General features: G+C 46.3%; 3 protein-coding genes across 8 annotated transcripts in view; 1 reads left to right on the forward strand and 2 right to left on the reverse strand.

Moving 5' to 3' along the window:
* Nucleotides 1-18: 18 nt before the first annotated feature.
* On the reverse strand, nt 19-5,631 carry spns3 (SPNS lysolipid transporter 3, sphingosine-1-phosphate (putative)). 6 transcript variants are annotated; one of them, XM_056594207.1, is made up of 13 exons: nt 5,539-5,631; nt 4,743-4,986; nt 4,218-4,283; nt 3,954-4,090; nt 3,382-3,533; nt 2,933-2,999; nt 2,314-2,456; nt 1,965-2,117; nt 1,463-1,652; nt 1,237-1,302; nt 1,020-1,118; nt 494-665; nt 19-138 (listed from the first exon to the last, which is right to left on the reverse strand). In XM_056594207.1, exons 2-13 carry the CDS (start codon nt 4,972-4,974, stop codon nt 98-100), a joined length of 1,518 nt encoding a protein of 505 aa, XP_056450182.1. In that variant the 5' UTR covers nt 4,975-4,986; nt 5,539-5,631; the 3' UTR covers nt 19-97. The 6 variants fall into 6 exon arrangements, with proteins under 6 accessions (XP_056450182.1, XP_056450181.1, XP_056450180.1 ...); XM_056594206.1 differs by having other exon boundaries at nt 5,405-5,544; XM_056594205.1 differs by lacking the exon at nt 5,539-5,631 and adding an exon at nt 5,246-5,504 and having other exon boundaries at nt 29-138.
* A 4,872-nt stretch (nt 5,632-10,503) lies between these two features.
* On the forward strand, nt 10,504-13,977 carry zgc:165604 (uncharacterized protein LOC792578 homolog; the record flags this gene model as incomplete). Its single annotated transcript, XM_056594769.1, has 6 exons — nt 10,504-10,698; nt 11,447-11,513; nt 11,772-11,903; nt 12,592-12,747; nt 13,277-13,399; nt 13,612-13,977. Coding segments are annotated over 6 exons (873 nt in total), but the record flags the coding sequence as incomplete, so codon positions are not given.
* Nucleotides 13,978-14,175: 198 nt separating this feature from the next.
* The window catches only part of LOC130385136 (pecanex-like protein 3), a 34,360-nt gene continuing 30,750 nt past the window's right edge, over nt 14,176-17,785 (reverse strand). Inside the window, 1 exon segment of the mRNA XM_056593459.1 lies at nt 14,176-17,685. Within this exon segment, the coding sequence (XP_056449434.1) occupies nt 17,530-17,685 (156 nt within the window). The 3' untranslated portion in view covers nt 14,176-17,529.

A 17,785-nucleotide genomic window follows, 5' to 3' on the forward strand; every position in this document is an offset into this window, starting at 1 on the left:
TAGAGAAACAGTCTCAGTCATTGTTCCAATTTGTTTATTATGATATTCCTGAACATTATCGGTAACATGTGTCGGTGTTGGCTCCTTGGCAACGAGTTTAAGGTGAACCCAACTTTGGAAGCGGAGTGGGCTGTTCACCTGGGAGGAACACACACACACACACACGCACGCGCACGCACGCGCACACGCACGCGAGAAGACAGTTTTCAGCTTATTAGCCTTTGCATGCAGGCCTACAATTTCAACAGTGTAGGTTCTATCGTTTAATGGGAGAGAGGGCACAGACAAACCTGTTGTTACGATAACAACCTGAACAAAGTATGATATGTGGGGATAATTCAGCATGAGGCTGATTCATATGCTAAAAACATGAATACACCCTTCCTACGTTATGATATGTTATATTTATGTTATATATTATTCCACATGGAAGACAAGGGTCAACTAAAGTCCTTTTTTTGATTTTGTATTTATTGGTTTGATATAAAGTTACCTTCGGAGAAGCGCTGGGCGGCCATCTTGTCCCGTGTGATGTACAGGGCGTTGACCAGGTAGAAGACTCCGCCCAGCACGGCGACGGCGGGACAGAGCAGGAAGCTGTACTGCAGGCTGTGGAAGCGCCACTGCGGGGAGTCCGGGTCGTAGGCGCTCAGCGAATCAGAGATCTGGGGACAGGGTGGGGAGGTCATGTGACCCAGGAGGGGGCTGGAACCACCCTTCAGGCGGGTTCTGGTAAAGACCGGCTGGCTGTAAATTATAACGCTTATTGCATGGCTTCTCACTAAAGAAATCAATAATGTGACACCGAATATATACAAATATATATTTTATCGATATTGAATTGCTTCCACAACAATTCTACAGATAAACCGATAATAATCTCCGTGGAAACAGCTACCATAGCTACTTTGGGTTAATCATAGCAGAGGTCTGCTATTCTTTAAAGACCACAGAATGCCGCTATTTACCAATCCGAATCGAGTGTTTTCCAAAGCCACATGTTCACTCGTTTCCCTCACCACTCCGATGATGTAGGGGCTGGCCGCGTCGCCCAGGAGATGGCAGACCATAATCTGCAGCGCTATGGCGGTGGCACGGCGCGTCGGCACCACCACATACTGAACACACGGACACACAGACAAACCGCTCAGAGGGGGGAAGGGGATACCTCGAGGGGTTTCATTACATTTGTACTCGGATCAGGTGAATGTGCGACCGCCAGGCCCCCCGACTCACCAGCACTATATCACCCATGATGGGCCAGTTGAGTGACAGCAGGGTCTCCCCGAGGAAAACAAACACCTGAAACCACACACACACACACACACACACACCTTGCATGAAGCTTCAAATGATGTCTGATGTAACACACTGGTAACCTTCAGTTTGCAGGAAGCTAGTGGAACAAACTTGAAAAAAACACTGTGTGTGTGTGTGTGTGTGCGTGCGTGTGGCGGCTTACATATGTGACGGGGATGCTTCTGGCGGCCAGGAAGATGGCGGCCAGCAGGCAGGGGATGCAGCCCAGCATGCCCACGGCGCAGATGAGGGGGTCCACGTGGGGCACGCGGCCGATGAGCCCCCGGGTCAGGAGCGTGCCCAGGCCCACGCCGAAGATCCCGCTCGCCACCGTGACGGCACCGAAGATGAAGCTGTTGCCAGGGGCAACGGTTTAAACTCAACGTCACGCTTGGCTATTTTCTAATAAAACAGAGTGCCGCCCCGTTCGTGTGTTCACGGTCTGCAGCCTCGACCGGCCTTAAAAGGTGAGCTGTTGACGTCATACGTCTGGCATTTGCATTCTCCGCGGGTCCAAAAGGTCTATCAGGGCCGTGCGATTAGTCCCACACACGTCGCGCACTCGTTTTTCGCCAAAAGGGGTTTCTTCTAACGGTTCCACTTTAGCATTTATAAGACAGTGTTTGAGGCCCGTGAGCGGCACGTCAGAAGGGAGTCTGACTCACCTGTCGGAGGTGTCACACGGCTCCGCCACGCAGGGCTGCCGGCTCCCCTGGGCCACCTGGGCTCTGCTGAGGAAGGTGGGCGCCCAGAAGGCCAGCGCCCCCGTCACAAACGACATGGACGTGATGCCCAGGGACGACCACACAAAGCTTTTGCTATTGGGATGCGGAACACGCACACGCACACACACACACACACACACACACACACACACACACACACAGACAGACGCAGGCACACACATAAAAGAATAAACAAGTGAGTGATAGTCCATTGTTCCTCTGTTCCCCAGCACTATGCTGACCCTCAGCCGAGGCCCGATATCAGAGAGTAATGGCGTGCCGGCCGTACTTCTTCAGGAGGTAATTGATGTCCTCCAGGTAGGAGCTCCGCCCTGCGACCCCCTGACCCCGGGTCTCAGACGCTCCTCTGGGGGGGTTGGGACACAGGAAGACCAGCAGCACCACGCCCACCGCGCCCAGGACGGGACAGACCTGAGGATCGCCAAGCAGCACCGACACGGAGCGAAGAGTGAAGGCTTAAAGGTAAAATTTAAGAGCTATTACTTAAGGGTTACTTGGTAGAAACGACATGGCCACCTGTCAGCTATTAGTGAGAGAAATGCGCTGGGAGAATATCTGTCTTGGGCAGACTACACCATCCTGTGTGAGCCAATTTATATTTTAGACCTCTCCCGGCTCCTTTCTGACCATTCAGGACATTCCTTCCCTGATTGGTTAGGGGAATCCATCTTGCCTCTCGATCACACTGTGCCTGAATGCAGCACAACTCAATGTCGGGGGGAGCAGAGAGAGGGAGGGCTGTTGGTTGGGTGTTTGGGTCTCTTCTGCACTTTCCCACTCAATTATTTTCTGCTTCTCTCTTCACAACTCTCGGATCTCACCACAACGTTATCAAACACACTACATCCTGTTTGTGTGGGCCTGCTGTCGTCATGTCTCTACATTACCCTCAGAGCCCAGCGCCAGTCTCCGGTGGCGGTGGCTATGGTGGATCCCATGATGTAGCCCAGGCCGCTGGAAACAGAGAACAGAGAACCCGATCCTTATTCTGGGATGCATCTCTTCGGAACAGAGAATAGGACTCCATACCTCACACTCCAAGCATACTGTAAGCCAGGGTTCACATAAAATATGTCATGATTCAGTTGGGGGAGGGAGGAGGCCTGATTTTGCCCCCAAAACTCTGAACATTGCAGTATTGGTGGTCCTTTAGTTATAAAAGGGAGCACCGATAATGCGGTGTTCCCTGTATATGTGATTTAAAAAGGCCCCCTTGCTGTAAACAGACAAGATGTTCTCACCGTATGCAGTGAGAGAACACTACATTGCATGTGATATATAATATGCATCATATATACTACATATATCATGCACATGAATTTAAAATAAGAGCTACCTTCCGACGGGGAGCACGACGTAGAAGAGGGAGATAGCGATGGTTCGGCGACCCCCGGAGAACATGTCTCCTATGATGGTGGGGGCGATGGTGGAGTAGCTGGCCTCCCCCGTCCCAACCAGGGCCCTCATCAGCACCAGCACCCAGAAGTACTGGGGGGAGAGCGCCGCCCACAGACAGGTACATGTGAACCACAGACAGGTACATGTGGACCCACAGACAGGTACATGTGGACCCACAGACAGGTACATGTGAACCACAGACAGGTACATGTGGACCCACTGACAGGTACATGTGGACCCACAGACAGGTGGACCCACAGACAGGTACATGTGGACCCACAGACAGGTACATTTGGAGCCACAGACAGGTGGACCCACAGACAGGTACATGTGAAACCACAGACAGGTGCATGTGGACCCACAGACAGGTACATGTGGAACCACAGACAGGTACATGTGGACCCACAGACAGGTACATGTGGAACCACAGACAGGTACATGTGGACCCACAGACAGGTGCCTATTGACCCACAGACAGGTTGTTTGATAACAACAGCAAAACTGTCTTACCTTCTTATTGACAAAGGAGCCGCATAAAGTCATCACAAGCCACACGCTCAGGCCTCCAATCATGATCCACTTCCTGTTGTAACGGTCGCCAAGGTAACCAAACAATGGAGCCAATAGTATGAAACTGAAAATGAAAACTGTGAACGCATTAACATTAACAATCTTTTTTTAAAAATATCTCTTATTCTTTAGATTACAATGACATGTGTGATGCCTACCGCAAGCACCATATTTGTGCGTGTGTGTGTGTCTGTGTGTGGATACCTGTCTGAAGAAGACCAGAGGTGCTGTCGTTTATGTCAAAGAACTTCTGGATATTGAGGAGGACGCCTTTGGAAAACAAACAACAAAGGGGCCAACAACACGTCAAACTCTGTCACCACCATTCAGCAGTGGGTCTCTACGCACCAGTAGACCATGTTTTAAAAAGATACGCATCCCTACATGCCATGTCTGTTCCAATAGATCCATGTTTGTTTAACGTCTGAAAAGGAGATCCAGCCTTCAGGTTCTCAGTCTTCATACTGTTTATATTCATTAACAAATAAAGTCTAATGAAAACGATATTCATAGAGAAATATGAATCACCAGACTTTTCTTTTTCATATGAAAATAAGAATATATTGCTTATTTTAATGCCAGAACTTTGAGTCCGCCCTGGGCTAAAGCACCTCCAGTAGGTGGTGTTGGAGGGTCACAGCAGCATGAAAGGGTCTGGGCGCCCCTGATCTAGTATGCTAAACACGGTGCCAGCCCACCGTGTGTGTGGCCCAGCGGGGGGGGGCTGACCTGCGATGGTGTAGCGGTCCATGAAGTTGAGCAGATTGAGGTAGCAGAGGACCGCCACGGCCAGGTAGGACCGCCGGGTCGACAGGGCCGCGTCCCCCACCAGGGGGGTCGTGGACTTGGCCAGGCCGCCGGCGATGGAGCCGTAGCGGCCCGAAGAAGAGGAAGCCAAACTGACGCGATCCCTCTGGCACGCCCCCTCCTCCTCCGGTGTCCCCGAGCCCCTGGCCTCCATGCTGAACTCGCTCTGGTCAACAGATGTGGAGCACAGCTGTGCGTGAGTCATATTTCAGAGGCCAAATCCAGCAAATTCTGTCTTTTTAAAGTATTTTATTCATCCCATGAGCAGTAGAAGACATCTTTAAATATGAGGAGATGTCTTTGAAGCGACCTACTGGGGATTGTGATGTCAACATATTCAAAGAGCTAAATATAATCACCTCTGAAACACAAATTAACTATAAAGGATATAATACAAACACTATAATACACAAAAATAAAATAACCATCTGAAAGGAATGAAGGCCAGTGGTGCGACGACATGTTTGCAAAAAGTGTTAAGATGAATGCATGCGGCCTCCTTTCATGTTCTATTAAAGGGTCTATTTTTCTCCCCAGCGTAACGGGCGTTTCACGCTTCTATGGATATCAGTTCAATCACCCACCATCCTAACGATTACAGTTAGAAGAACACTTCACAGTCCTCTGGAAATACACATTTCCCTGTGGATTCAGTGATGTTTGCCCCGGTTCTGTGCTATTGAGTGTGTGTGGATGACGATGGTTTAAGCAGTCTCACCTGGCCCGAGTCAACCTGATTGGACTCTGGGACTTGGGGAGACTGCACACCTGTTGCACATCCAGCAATCAATGTGCACAGGTTAAACCAGCCGTCCCCAGACCCACTGTTTCCCAATGTCAAGGAAGCATGCTCAACGGCCGCCGTTTTAAGGACGCTACGTCATCGAACGCCGACAAGCACTGTTCCAATGTTGAGGACACTCGAAATACGCCCCCTTTTCGGGTCCTTCGTTTTTGAGAATTCCGAGACTTTTCAAGGATGCATCGCTGCATCCTAGACGAGCCAAAACTACCCACAATCCTCTGCGTTCACTGGGCGGGTTCTTGAAAATGGCAGAGCAGTAGGCTACACGTTCAAATGAAGTGAAGTTATATTAGTTTTCAGAAATATTTTGTGCCGTATTGCTTTTTATAGATTCATCATGTTAATGCAAATAATCAAGCCTAAAGACCTGTGCCACTTTTCAAACGTTTTTGCAACTTAATGATTGCTATATTTTGCATGGACGTACCTGGGTTTAAACACCACTGTCACCAATGTCAATTTACTCGCTCACAAGATTACATTATTTATGTAGGCCTATACCTATTTATGTTTGTGTTGAATCGTTTTTTTTAGGGTCAGCCCAGCAAACGGAGGCTTTTGTGCGCCTTAGGGTGGCGCACAAACATGTTTACCGGTGGAAGGGATAGTGCCACTATCCAATGTTGTAAAATGAATGCACAACCGATAATATGCAATGTTTGTAATTTTTAAGGAACGTATATAATTGTATTTTATATGATATACTTATGTGTTCAAAGCACTGGTAGATTGTAGGCATATATGAATGAATGAATCGGATCAGTTAAATAATATATCCAAATAAATACACGTTTATCATCTCTTTCTTTGTCTTTTCCCCCCTGCATAATAGTAATCAACCGTACTGTAAATGTGATGCATGAATTAAGTTCTCAGACAATTTCACTTAGTTTTATAAAAATTGAATGAATTTTCCTTTTAATAAAGACAATTCGATCAACCACAACAAAGCTTTTGTGACTTCCCCAAAGGCTCCATGCGAAGGAGACATGACCGCATTCATAACAGACAAAAGTCAAATAAATATCGATCAGCTTGATTGCTGCCATGTTTTATTCAAAAGCGCACATGTGTTTACAAGCTGACACGCAGTATTAAAAAGCGGAAGCGCTTCCACACTACCAAGTCGTTCCCAAAGTCAGACGTTACAAACGCTAGGAAGCACTCGAGCTAGCACTCTAGTCTCATCTCCATAGGACGCGACTAGCAAGGACGCGTCCTAGCAAGGCTGCAGCCTTCACTTTGGGAAACAGCCAGAAGGAGAACTCCTGCACCACCATCATCATGTGGCATTGTCTGCAAACCCTACACTTAACTGGTTTCCAGCGCCACCCCCACCGCCCTGTGTCCCTAGTTATAGGGCAGCCCAGAGAAGGTAGAGTGTGGCCGCCAGGGCCATTGCTACAATCTCAAAATCTAAATCTAGTTATGGATAAGCACAGGATTTGTCCTGTTTCCTAAGAAGCACTTGGGTAATTGTGTTAGATAAGGTTTATAAGAGAAAAGGGAAAAAGAACAAAAGGTTAATATAACAATGTATCTACCTACTGGAAAGAATAAGTTTTAAACAAAATACAACTTTTTCCACTGCAGCTATAACATTTGATTAAAATAATTAAGGTCCTCCAATAATTAAGAATAACAAATCCCCTGCTTCAAAGCCCAAAGGCTGTGTGTTTCAAAGGGCTCAGTCACTCTAACCCTGGTGACCTTTCACACCTCAGCTCTCCCTCCTGTGATTCAATCAACGCGGGCCAATTGACCTATTGGCAGATGGATTTAATTATTTTGACATTCTTTTTTAGTCAAATACAACCTAAGAATATTCACAGTAAGCAAGGTGACGGTTACAAAGCTACATCGCACAAGGAATGTATAAAGGACATTTTTGCTTTGTATTTGGCATTTCTTACCTTATGCATCACAGGTAAATTAACGTATATTTAAATTGTAGATGACAGAGTAGTGATATAGTGGCTACAAAGCAACAATTATATATTTAGATACAATCCCTCCTCAGAGCAGAACCAAAGCCTGGCTCGCTGACGTGATACCCATTGAGCTGGCTTCACAACAAGCATGCCTACAGGCACTCGGTGTGTGTGTGTGTGTGTGTGTGTGTGTGTGTGTGTGTGTGTGTGTGTGTGTGTGTGTGTGTGTGTGTGTGTGTGTGTGTGTGTGTGTGTGTGTGTGTGTGTGTGTGTGTGTTCTTCCACGATACACATACACACTCTTACTTACACAACAGACTATAATCCAACTCTTACAGCTTAAAGTTTACAGAACAACAAATGGGATACATACGTGTTGTCCAGTGAAGCCGATCCCTTTACGTCCAGTGAGTGAAGGTCCTACAACATGTTTGAATGTGTCCAGTGGCTGTGGCGGCTCCTGTCGTAGGTCTGGCAGTGGGGAAGCATTCACAGCAGGGATGTGCAGCCTGCTAATAGAATCTGGGATATTAGGTTAGCACAGAGAGCCGGCCCCTCACTGGGCTGGTCATATGCTCTCACACAGGTCCTCACATTGTACCGGCCCGCACAATGACAGGCCAAAGGGTGACAACGTTTTCCTCATTAATGACTTCTTACAATTGAATTAAATTGATTACTTTATAAATATGTATATTTGGGGTAGTTTAGCCACATGCATCTGTTCTTTTTTTTTGTGGTTGTATATATAAACTAAAATGCTCTTTTCCCCATGGCGTAGTCATGGGGAAGTCATTGAGTTTATATTCTCTTATTGTCTTATATTCTATAATAGAACATAGAAAAGAGATTTGTTATGCATTGTTAGGCAGTTTTGACATTAGGTCACAATCTCCTTTCCTCTGGTGGTAATAATGCTGAGATGACCCACATTCCAGTCATTGTATTGAATGACCATTATTCCTAATAGGCTATTTGGGACTCATTGGAAAAGAAGCGATTGGGGGAGGAATGGCAGAGTGGGAGCGTGGTTGGTGGCATCGCTCAATACATTACTTCTGCATGCTTGGTTCTGCAGTTCAAATTGTACATCCGTCCACACATGGAAGCAGAGGACTAATTTTTCCTCAGCCATGGGCTGCTATGGAGGATGGTTATTACGAACCGTGTGCCTGTGCTTTATCCCCCTTGGCAACAGTGAGTATGCTTATCTATGTCATTGTAGCTTTTATTACAATGTTTAATGAATGCAAATTCAAAATTTGCATTTTCTTCACATTTATCTTAGTAATAGGTTTTCTTATGCATTGCTTATTGAGTTTATTATTTATTTATGATGATTATTTATGATGTCACAAAACAATTGGAATGTGATGCGTTGTGCATCGAATAACCTGTACCAGTATTAATAAATATGAGCGTAAACATGCCCTGGTCTGAAAAACATTTAAATAACATCATTAATTGGGTTTTGTATAATATGATTAAATATTAGAAACTATGGCGAAATTAAGAGATATTAGATGTCTAATTAAGGAAGAATGCATAAGATAAATGATTTAAATGTGAAAATAGCTCAACTTAAATGAGGACAGGCCGTCTGATTAGTTGGGTCAACTCTGAAAACTGTCCAGTGTAATTACCAGTCGATGCGCACACACACGCACACGCACACGCACACACACACACACACACACACACACACACACACACACACACACACACACACACACACACACACACAGGGCAGGGCTGTCCTCACAGGGCTTGTGAGGACAGAGGCATGGGGGTGTTTTGTATTAATGAGGGAACAGAGTAACGAGCAGATCAACTCTGTGAACATATTTCTAGACAAGACTCAGAAAACCATCCACATTAATGACCAACAACACCATCATAATTATATTTTATACACGTAATTATTACAGCATCAGAAACTTATTACAGTTATAATGATAATGATCAAATGCATTTATAGAGCACGTTTAAGGGACGTAAAGTGCTTAACATTGCTCTCTGCCTGCCTTGTGTGTGATTGTGTGTTGGGACCTTTAATGGCCGTAGGGCATCAGAACCTGGAGAGATGGTGTCCCTCCACAGACAATTACACTAGGGCATTTAGCCGACGCTTTTATCCAAAGCGACTTACATTGGTTAATACACACATTGACGGTAGAGTCAACCATGCAAGGCGACAGCCAGCTCGTCAGGAGCAGTTAGGGTTAAGCGTCTTGCTCAGGGACACATAAACATTCAGCTAGGAGGAGCTGGGGATCGAACTAGCAACCTTTCAGTTACAAGACAACTGCTCTACCTCCTGAGCTAAGCCGACCCGAGGGAAAGCAGACAGAGTCCCCCGTGTCGGTCCTGGGGCGTAGAGTGGCCAGGCCCCGCCCTTAGGAATGGGAAATATTGTATTGGAGTTAACTGAGCTTAACTTCAATAGTTTATATTTCAATCTGAATCTCAAGGAACTGTTCCTGGTCTCCAACCTGGTGTCTCTAACCTGGTCTCTAACCGTGTCTCTAACCTGGTGTCTGTAACCTGGTGTCTTACTGCTGTCTCTAACCTGTTGTCTAACTGGTGTCTCTAACCTGGTGTCTCTAATCTGGTGTCTCTAATCTGGCGTCTCTAACCTGGTGTCTCTAACCTGGTGTCTTACTGGTGTCTCTAACCTGTTGTCTCTAACATGTCTCTAACCTGGTGTCTCTAATCTGGTGTCTCTAACCTGGTGTCTCTAACCTGGTTTCTCTAATCTGGCGTCTCTAACCTGGTGTCTTACTGGTGTCTCTAACCTGTTGTCTCTAACATGTCTCTAACCTGGTGTCTCTAATCTGGTGTCTCTAACCTGGTGTCTAACCTGGTATCTATCTGGTGTATCTAACCTGGTGTCTTTAACCTGGTGTCTCTAAGCTGGTGTCTAACCTGGTGTCTCTAACCTGGTGTCTCTAACCTGGTGTCTCTAACCTGGTGTCTCTGGGCTCCAGCGGCGGTGAAGGTGAGCATCAGTGACCCCAGCGTGGAGGTAGTCCAGGGGGACTTTGTGCTGCTGCCCTGCTCCTTCACCACCACCACACCCCTGACCCGACTCAACATCATCTGGACCCTGACCCCCTTCTCCAGCCCGATGACCCCCATACAGGTAGCCTGCATCCACATAGACACTAGGCGCTGGCCTGGGATAGTGACGTCCTTGTAAGGGTGTTCCCATCTGAAAGGTTCTGGGTTCAAACCCCAATTTGTGCAGTCAGACCCCAATTTCTGCAGTCCAAGACGCCCTATCCCAACCTGCGTATTAAAGAGTACAGCGAATCTACTTTGGATGATTGGAGCATTGATGGGTCGGCTTAGCTCTAGAGGTAGAGCAGGTTGACTTGTAAGCGGAAGGTTGTTTGATCCCGGTGTGTCAAGGTGTCCCTGAGCAAGACACTTAACCCTTACTGCTCCACGCAAGGTGACGAGCTGGCTGTCGCCTTGAATGGTTGACTCCGCCGTTGATGTGTCAATGTGCGTATTAACCGTTGTATATTGCTTTGGATAAAAGCATCTGCTAAATGCCCTTAATGTTAATTAAAAACCAGATAAAGAGAAGAATATTCAGCAAATCAAGGAAATAAAATTTGACCTTTTGATTTACTATTAATGACATACCTGCAATTGGACTTAAGGAGTGTTGGACATCAGGATTTCATACAACCCGGTTTGTGAAGAGTACAGAGTAATTTGGTACTTTGAATCTGGCTAAAATTAGGGGAAAACCAAACCGATCTTAACAAATGATTCATGTATGAAGATTATAACATTAAATATGATGAATGACTCATTTTCCCTTTGAAGGTGTATTCAAGTTGACGTGCTTAAGACCTTGTTTCATATCCGTGGTTCTCCAGGTGATCGTCTATGACCACGGTCAGGTGATCGAGGACCCCTCCCTCCTTGGACGAGTGGGCTTTACAGGTAAACATGCGACATCATATATTACAGTCATATCAGTAAATATGAGCATTAGGTAACGCTTATACAAACTAACTTAAATCAATCAAAAAGAGGCCTAGAACGATAAACACAAAAACTAATGAGAACAAATGTATTTTTGAGTAAGTAAGTTAATTTACAGTAAGTAGTACATATTCATAGTGTGTTTGTGTGTGTACGTGTGTGGGTGTGTGTGTGTGTGGGCGTGTGCGTGCTTGCGTGTTTGTGTCTGTTCACCAGGCATCCCCTGGAAGGCAGACATCGTCCTGAACGACACGCAGGGGTCTGACGCCGGGGTGTACCACTGTGTGGTCAACAACCCCCCGGAGACCGGAGAGCAGGGGATAGAGGAGCTGGTCCTGGATGTGCTGGGTGAGCCCCTCTGAACCCCCTCCAGATGGAGCTCCTTTCAGCCGTTCATCAGCCTCCATGTTGGCCCCACAGCCTGCCATCCTTAAGCTAATTGCATCTAAAAAACAACTTTGCAATATGTTGCTTTAGATTACAGTGTCTGCTACATGACTAAATAGTATATGATTGAGATACTTTACTTTACTCTTGATTTGTATCGGAGGACCTTAATGACATGTATCTAAAAATATATATTCACTGTAGCTCACTTTGGAATTAAGTGTCTGCTAAATTATGAAATAGTACAACAGCTGTGGCAAGAGAAATGACAGGGTGCATGGAGGTTAGCTTCTTTGATTAATTGCCCCACACAATATTTCATGCAAATTAAAGTTGCCTCCAACATATGGCAGATCCATTGAGATGTTACTAAACACTCAAATAAATATTGAAACAATTTTAATGCAAAAGATGTATTCAAATTGGCTCGAATCCATCCCAGGTGACATAATAGCTAGCCAGCACTAATTTCGGCCAATCAGATGCCACCATGAGGTCCTCAGGAGTGGCCTGGTGGACTTCTTGTTCTCTGATGTGTATGTATGCATGTATGTGAACGTGTGTGTCTGTCTATCTGTCTGTATGTGTGTGTGTGTGTGTGTGTGTGGGGTGTTTGTGAGTGTGTGTGTGTGTGTGTGTGTTCCCCCAGTGCCCCCGTCCCTGCCCGTGTGCCAGTGGGAGGGGGTGGTGGAGGTGGGGGGCAGGGTGACCCTGTCCTGCAGCGTGGCGGGGGGCCGCCCCACCCCAGAGCTCCAGTGGCACAAGATGGAGCCCGAGCGGATCACGCTGCCCATCAACATGGACGGTAGGACCAGCGCCTCAAAGGGGCAGGGCTCACTGAGGAACGTCAGGCGGGGCGTTATTCTAACAAGAGTACTCCTTCAAACACGTGGGCTCTGAGACATCGACTCTCATTCCGCCAAAAATAACCACGCCTTGTTTTTGGACCAAAGGGGAAGTCAAATCACGGACCAATGTATCAATGCTCCAACGTTTCAGCTAAACGGAGCCCACAATCTTTCACAAGAAGTGTATGAAGCAGTACTCCCTTGTATTAAAATAGTGAGTGTTACTTGTCCCTTTTAACCCCAAACTTGTTCATGGCTTAATGACCCTCAGGACCAAACACATATTTTTTTGTGCACAATAAAATAAGCAATACATTGCAATTATTAAGACAGTTAAACCATTGATCATTAGAATTTGTTAAACATACAAAGATAAATGCTAATGATTACAGATGAGCAGGGCCGTAGCACCAAATTCTGGGCCCTGTATACAAGGGGGGGGGGGGGGGAAATAATGCTATGCTAATGCTAAACCCTCCCCAACAGGAGACATGTCCGGCTGGGTGCAGATCGCCAACGTCTCCTCCCAGACGTCCGGTCTGTACCGCTGCTCCGCCTCCAACAAGCTGCACACACAGAGCTGCTACATCAACCTGTCCGTCTACACCCGTAAGGAACCGTTTACGTCCGCTTAACATCTGTAACGCTCAAATATAAAACGTGTGTAACTCCTGTCCGGATCGAGTGTCTTTTATTTATTTTAGGCCGATTTAAAATCCTTAATTCCAACTCGAAACGCATTAGTGAGTGTTGTATCCTAAAATGACCATGAGTGAATAGATGAGGTTAAAAAAAAACGTATTTTGACTTTTCTATTTCAGCTGCGCCCGCCGCTTCCACGGGCATCCTGCAGGGGGTGCTGCTGAGCCTGTCCATGAGCCTGCTGCTGACGGCGCTAGTGCTGCTGCTGGCCTGGCTCCGCCGCAGTGGGCAGGACGGCCGGAGGAGAGGGGCCTCGGAGGAGTCCTGTTACAACGAGATACGATACACCCCCTCTCTGATGAAGCGCTCGTTTGTCTGATAAGTAACTAGAGAAAGATCTCCGTTAAGAGATGTATATATTCTTTTTTTTTTAACTGCGAATGCGTTTAGCCCCTACCCTATTGGTCTTCTGCTTTGCTGAATTGGGGGACTTTAGATGACTGTTTGTCCGCTGTTCCTTCAGGTCAAATAAATAATAAAAAAACACCTGGGTCAGAAGGCCTTATGATTCATGTTCTTTCTAATGAGCTAATATGAAAGTAAACATACTTATAGTTATTTAATCAATTAGATCAGATATTGTTCAGATATTAATTTTTGCCCTGCAGAATGGTAATTGGAAGAGTAAAAATAAAAGCACTCGGGAGCTTCAAATTTGAAAACAAAAGACACAAAAGCTTTAATTTAAAGAGAAGTGTGAAATAAGACAAAAAATATGTACAGAACATTGATTAACTTAAATAAAAATACCTTTTCCCCTCCTTGTAAAACTAAAGTATAAAATAATGTCGGATGGAAGGACAGTTGTGCAAAAAAAAGTTATGAATTGATTCTTCGAAAATGACTGATAGGAAACTCAATTTCATAGTGAGCTCTTTGCTCAGTCAAATCTCCACCAAGCCTCAACAAAAACAGCATTCATGTAAAAAAAAGAAAGAAAATCCAAACATTATAAAATAGATTTGTATATCTTAAATATATATGGAATTTATATACGAAACATGCTGTACAGAAACCGCATGTACAGAGACTGGAGGAATCTACATCATCCCTTTTGATTGACACCTGGGTCCGTCCAATTAGCTGTGCCTTGCTCTAGTGTTTGATTGGGATTGGTTGAATGACGCCGACCTGTTCAAGATGGAGTAGCCCTCAGTGTGCTTAGCAATAGTAATACTTTACAAACTCTTTACCGGCTGAACAAGAGATCCGTTTTAAACATTCAAGGTTCTAAGCAAAGCCCAGAAATGTCCTTAAAGAGAGAAAGGAAAAAAAGCAGTTCAAAGTGATTCAGTATATCTACCCAAAAGCTGAAGTAAACACATGATTCATAGATACTAATACCTGGGACTTTACCATAACCCAATTAATGCGTGACTGTGCTACAAATTATGCTTCTTCTATTCCTCCTTTTCCTGTATTTTTTTAACATTACCGCATATAACAAAAAGAAAGAGTAAAAAGAGGTTATCCCCGGTGGAAACCCTGAGAATGCTTTTCCTGTGGTTCGCCCATTACATTGTGTGATAATAACCGTGTAGAAGGCTGTCCTCTGGTAAATAGGCCTGTATGGATCATAACACTGCACCAAGTCATTCAGAGCTTTCACTCAGCCACATAGGGGGGGGAGGAGAGCAACAGATGTCAAGAGTGCCAGCTTCTGTTCCACACGTCATCTACCACAGACCGCTGGGCCCCAGACACCAGAACCCCTGGGATATCAGAACAAGAACCAATGGAACTCTCAAATCAGAAGTAATTGGATGCCTGGAATCGGAACCCGTACGATTCTTCAAATAGAAATCCAAAGGAATCAGAACACCTGGGTAGTCTTCAAATCAGAACTCCTGCGATTATTCAAATCAGAACACCTATGATTTTCAAAACTTAACTCCTTGGATTACCAAAATCACCACTCCTTTGATTCTTCAGAGCTCTTTGGATTGGGGAAATATAGGAACACCTTGGATTCTTCCAATCAGAACTCCTAGGATTCCTGCCATCAGAACGCCAAGGGGGTTCCTGGAATCAGACCTCCTCTAATGTGTTGATAACAGTAGTTAAGAGTGAGTAGGAACAAGATCGACCTCAGGTGACTCCCAGGGGAACACTTCCAGTCAGAAATCATACTTCAGAAAACCGTTGCCGAGAGGACCAAAATGACACCAAACAAGAGTGTGTGCGAGTGTGAGAAGGGAGTCATAACAGGAAGAATCCGATCCCCGGACTCAAAAGATCAGCAGAAAAACCCTTGTATCCATTCACAACATGCCCTTGACACAAACATTGCTCAAATAAATATTCCACCTTTATTCAATTTTTGTTTATTTCCAACTAAAACGCTGGATGTAACGGTTGCACAGCAGTTGTAGGGTAGGTTAGTAGTAGCAGAAGATGCAGTAGCAGTAGTACAACGCTAGGGGGCGGCGTACTGCAGGCCAGTACATAAGAGGTGCCTGTGTGTGCATGTAAGTGTGTGAGTGATTGTGGGTGTCGGTGTGGCTGTGTGTGAGTGCGGGTGTGTGTGTGTGTGTGTGTCTGGTAGCGCCGCTTGCTAATTCAGCGCTGGACCCTGCAGTAGAGAAACGTAGCGCTGAGCGCGGCTCCTCAGAGAGGGGCATTGGCCAGTCAGCCGAAACACGCGCTGATCAGTACGCCTATAGGAACCGCCTCGGGATCAATCAGCCTATAGGAGCAGCTCAGGGAACCGTCCACACCAGAGAATCTGCGATTCTTCAAGTAAAAAAAACAAAAACAAAAAAGGACATTCCACTCACCAGAAAACAAAGCAAATCAAACAACACAAGGCGTGTTCAGTACTCCAGTTAGTGTTCTTGTGATCAACACAATGTCACTGGTCAGTATGTTTCATCATAGAGCCCAGTCCCAATAGCCGCTTCTGGGACTAGTTACCATGCATAACTAGTCATATCTGAGACTGGATACTAGGCTTAACTCGTGATATCTAGGCCCGTCACTAGCCATGGCTATAGTTAGCCACAACTAGGTCTGGTTACCAGGCCTAACTATAACTAGCCACATCCAGGACTGGTTACCAGGCCTCACTAGACTCACTCCTAGGACTGGTTACCAGGCCTAACCGTAACTAGTCAATGGAGACTAACTAGAGTGTAAACTAGGCAGTAGAAGCACCACATGTTGGCCTGAGAACAAGAACCAGGTCAGCTGTGAGACAGGTTCCGTCAGGGAGAACCAATCAGCGTGTCCCTGTGAGGAGGCACAGTTTCAAACACTTCAATAAATTACAGATCAATCATCATTTGGACTTTTTGGGAGTGTGTCTTACTACTTTCCATACAGAGAACACAAAAGGAGAAAAAGTAAGGGCACGTGCCAATTTGCATCATGTTTAGTGTCTTTGTCATTTGGTCGCCCATGTCCGACCAGCACACACAGCAGCTACAGATGTCAGACGGTCCCTTAGGGCTGGCAGATCATAGTGCTGCTGCTGATGTCAGACGGTCCCTGCGGGCTGGCAGATCATAGTGCTGCTGCTGCTGCGCCCAGCCGCGTCGGAGTGAGCAATCTGTCTCCGACTCAAAACAAAAATAAAAAATACGATGAAAAACGAAACAACAAAAAAAACAATCTCAGTTGGAAACGACACGTCCCTTACGATCGCCCTGGTCGCGTTGACCCGCCCCCATGGGTTAGAAACCTTTCGCGGCAAACGTCGTTACTCTCTCTCCCCCAAAGGCCCACGAGAGCGACGGCGGTCTCTGGATTAAAGTCGTTTGCAGAAGTCTCTCGACCTTCTCGCATGCATCTGCGGCACCCGTTTGGCTGAAGAGGAGAACGCCGCTGTTAAAAGTGCGTCCAGACAACAGAACGTGAACGCCGGACGAGTTGAGTTTGGTTTGTTTCACCCCGGGGCTCCCACCTCCAGCCAAACTGGGGGTCCTTGATTTATTGGTCCAGCAGGGCGGGGCCCCCACCGCATCAGATCTGATGGGAGGGTGTGTGTGTGTGTGTGCCTTGGCCCAGCGTCGGGGGAGCAGGGGGGGGCTCGGGGAGGGTCATCGGAGGTGCTCCAGGAGAGGCAGCTCTGTGGACTCCTCCCGCGGGGTGGGGGGGTCCCTGGAGGTCAGCAAGGGGCTGCTGTCCAGCGCCAGGGTGGCACCCAGAGGGTCAAGGGTCACGAAGGTCTCTGGTGGAGGTACGGGAGCAATCATCTGCCAAAACAACCAACACAATCAGACGGGGGAAACCGATAACATCTAAACATGTATCTCGCTGCATTGCAATCCGTCTATCGGTCATGCTAAGCTACAT

This window comes from Gadus chalcogrammus, chromosome 7, assembly GCF_026213295.1.
Source record: "Gadus chalcogrammus isolate NIFS_2021 chromosome 7, NIFS_Gcha_1.0, whole genome shotgun sequence".
NCBI lineage: Eukaryota > Metazoa > Chordata > Actinopteri > Gadiformes > Gadidae > Gadus > Gadus chalcogrammus.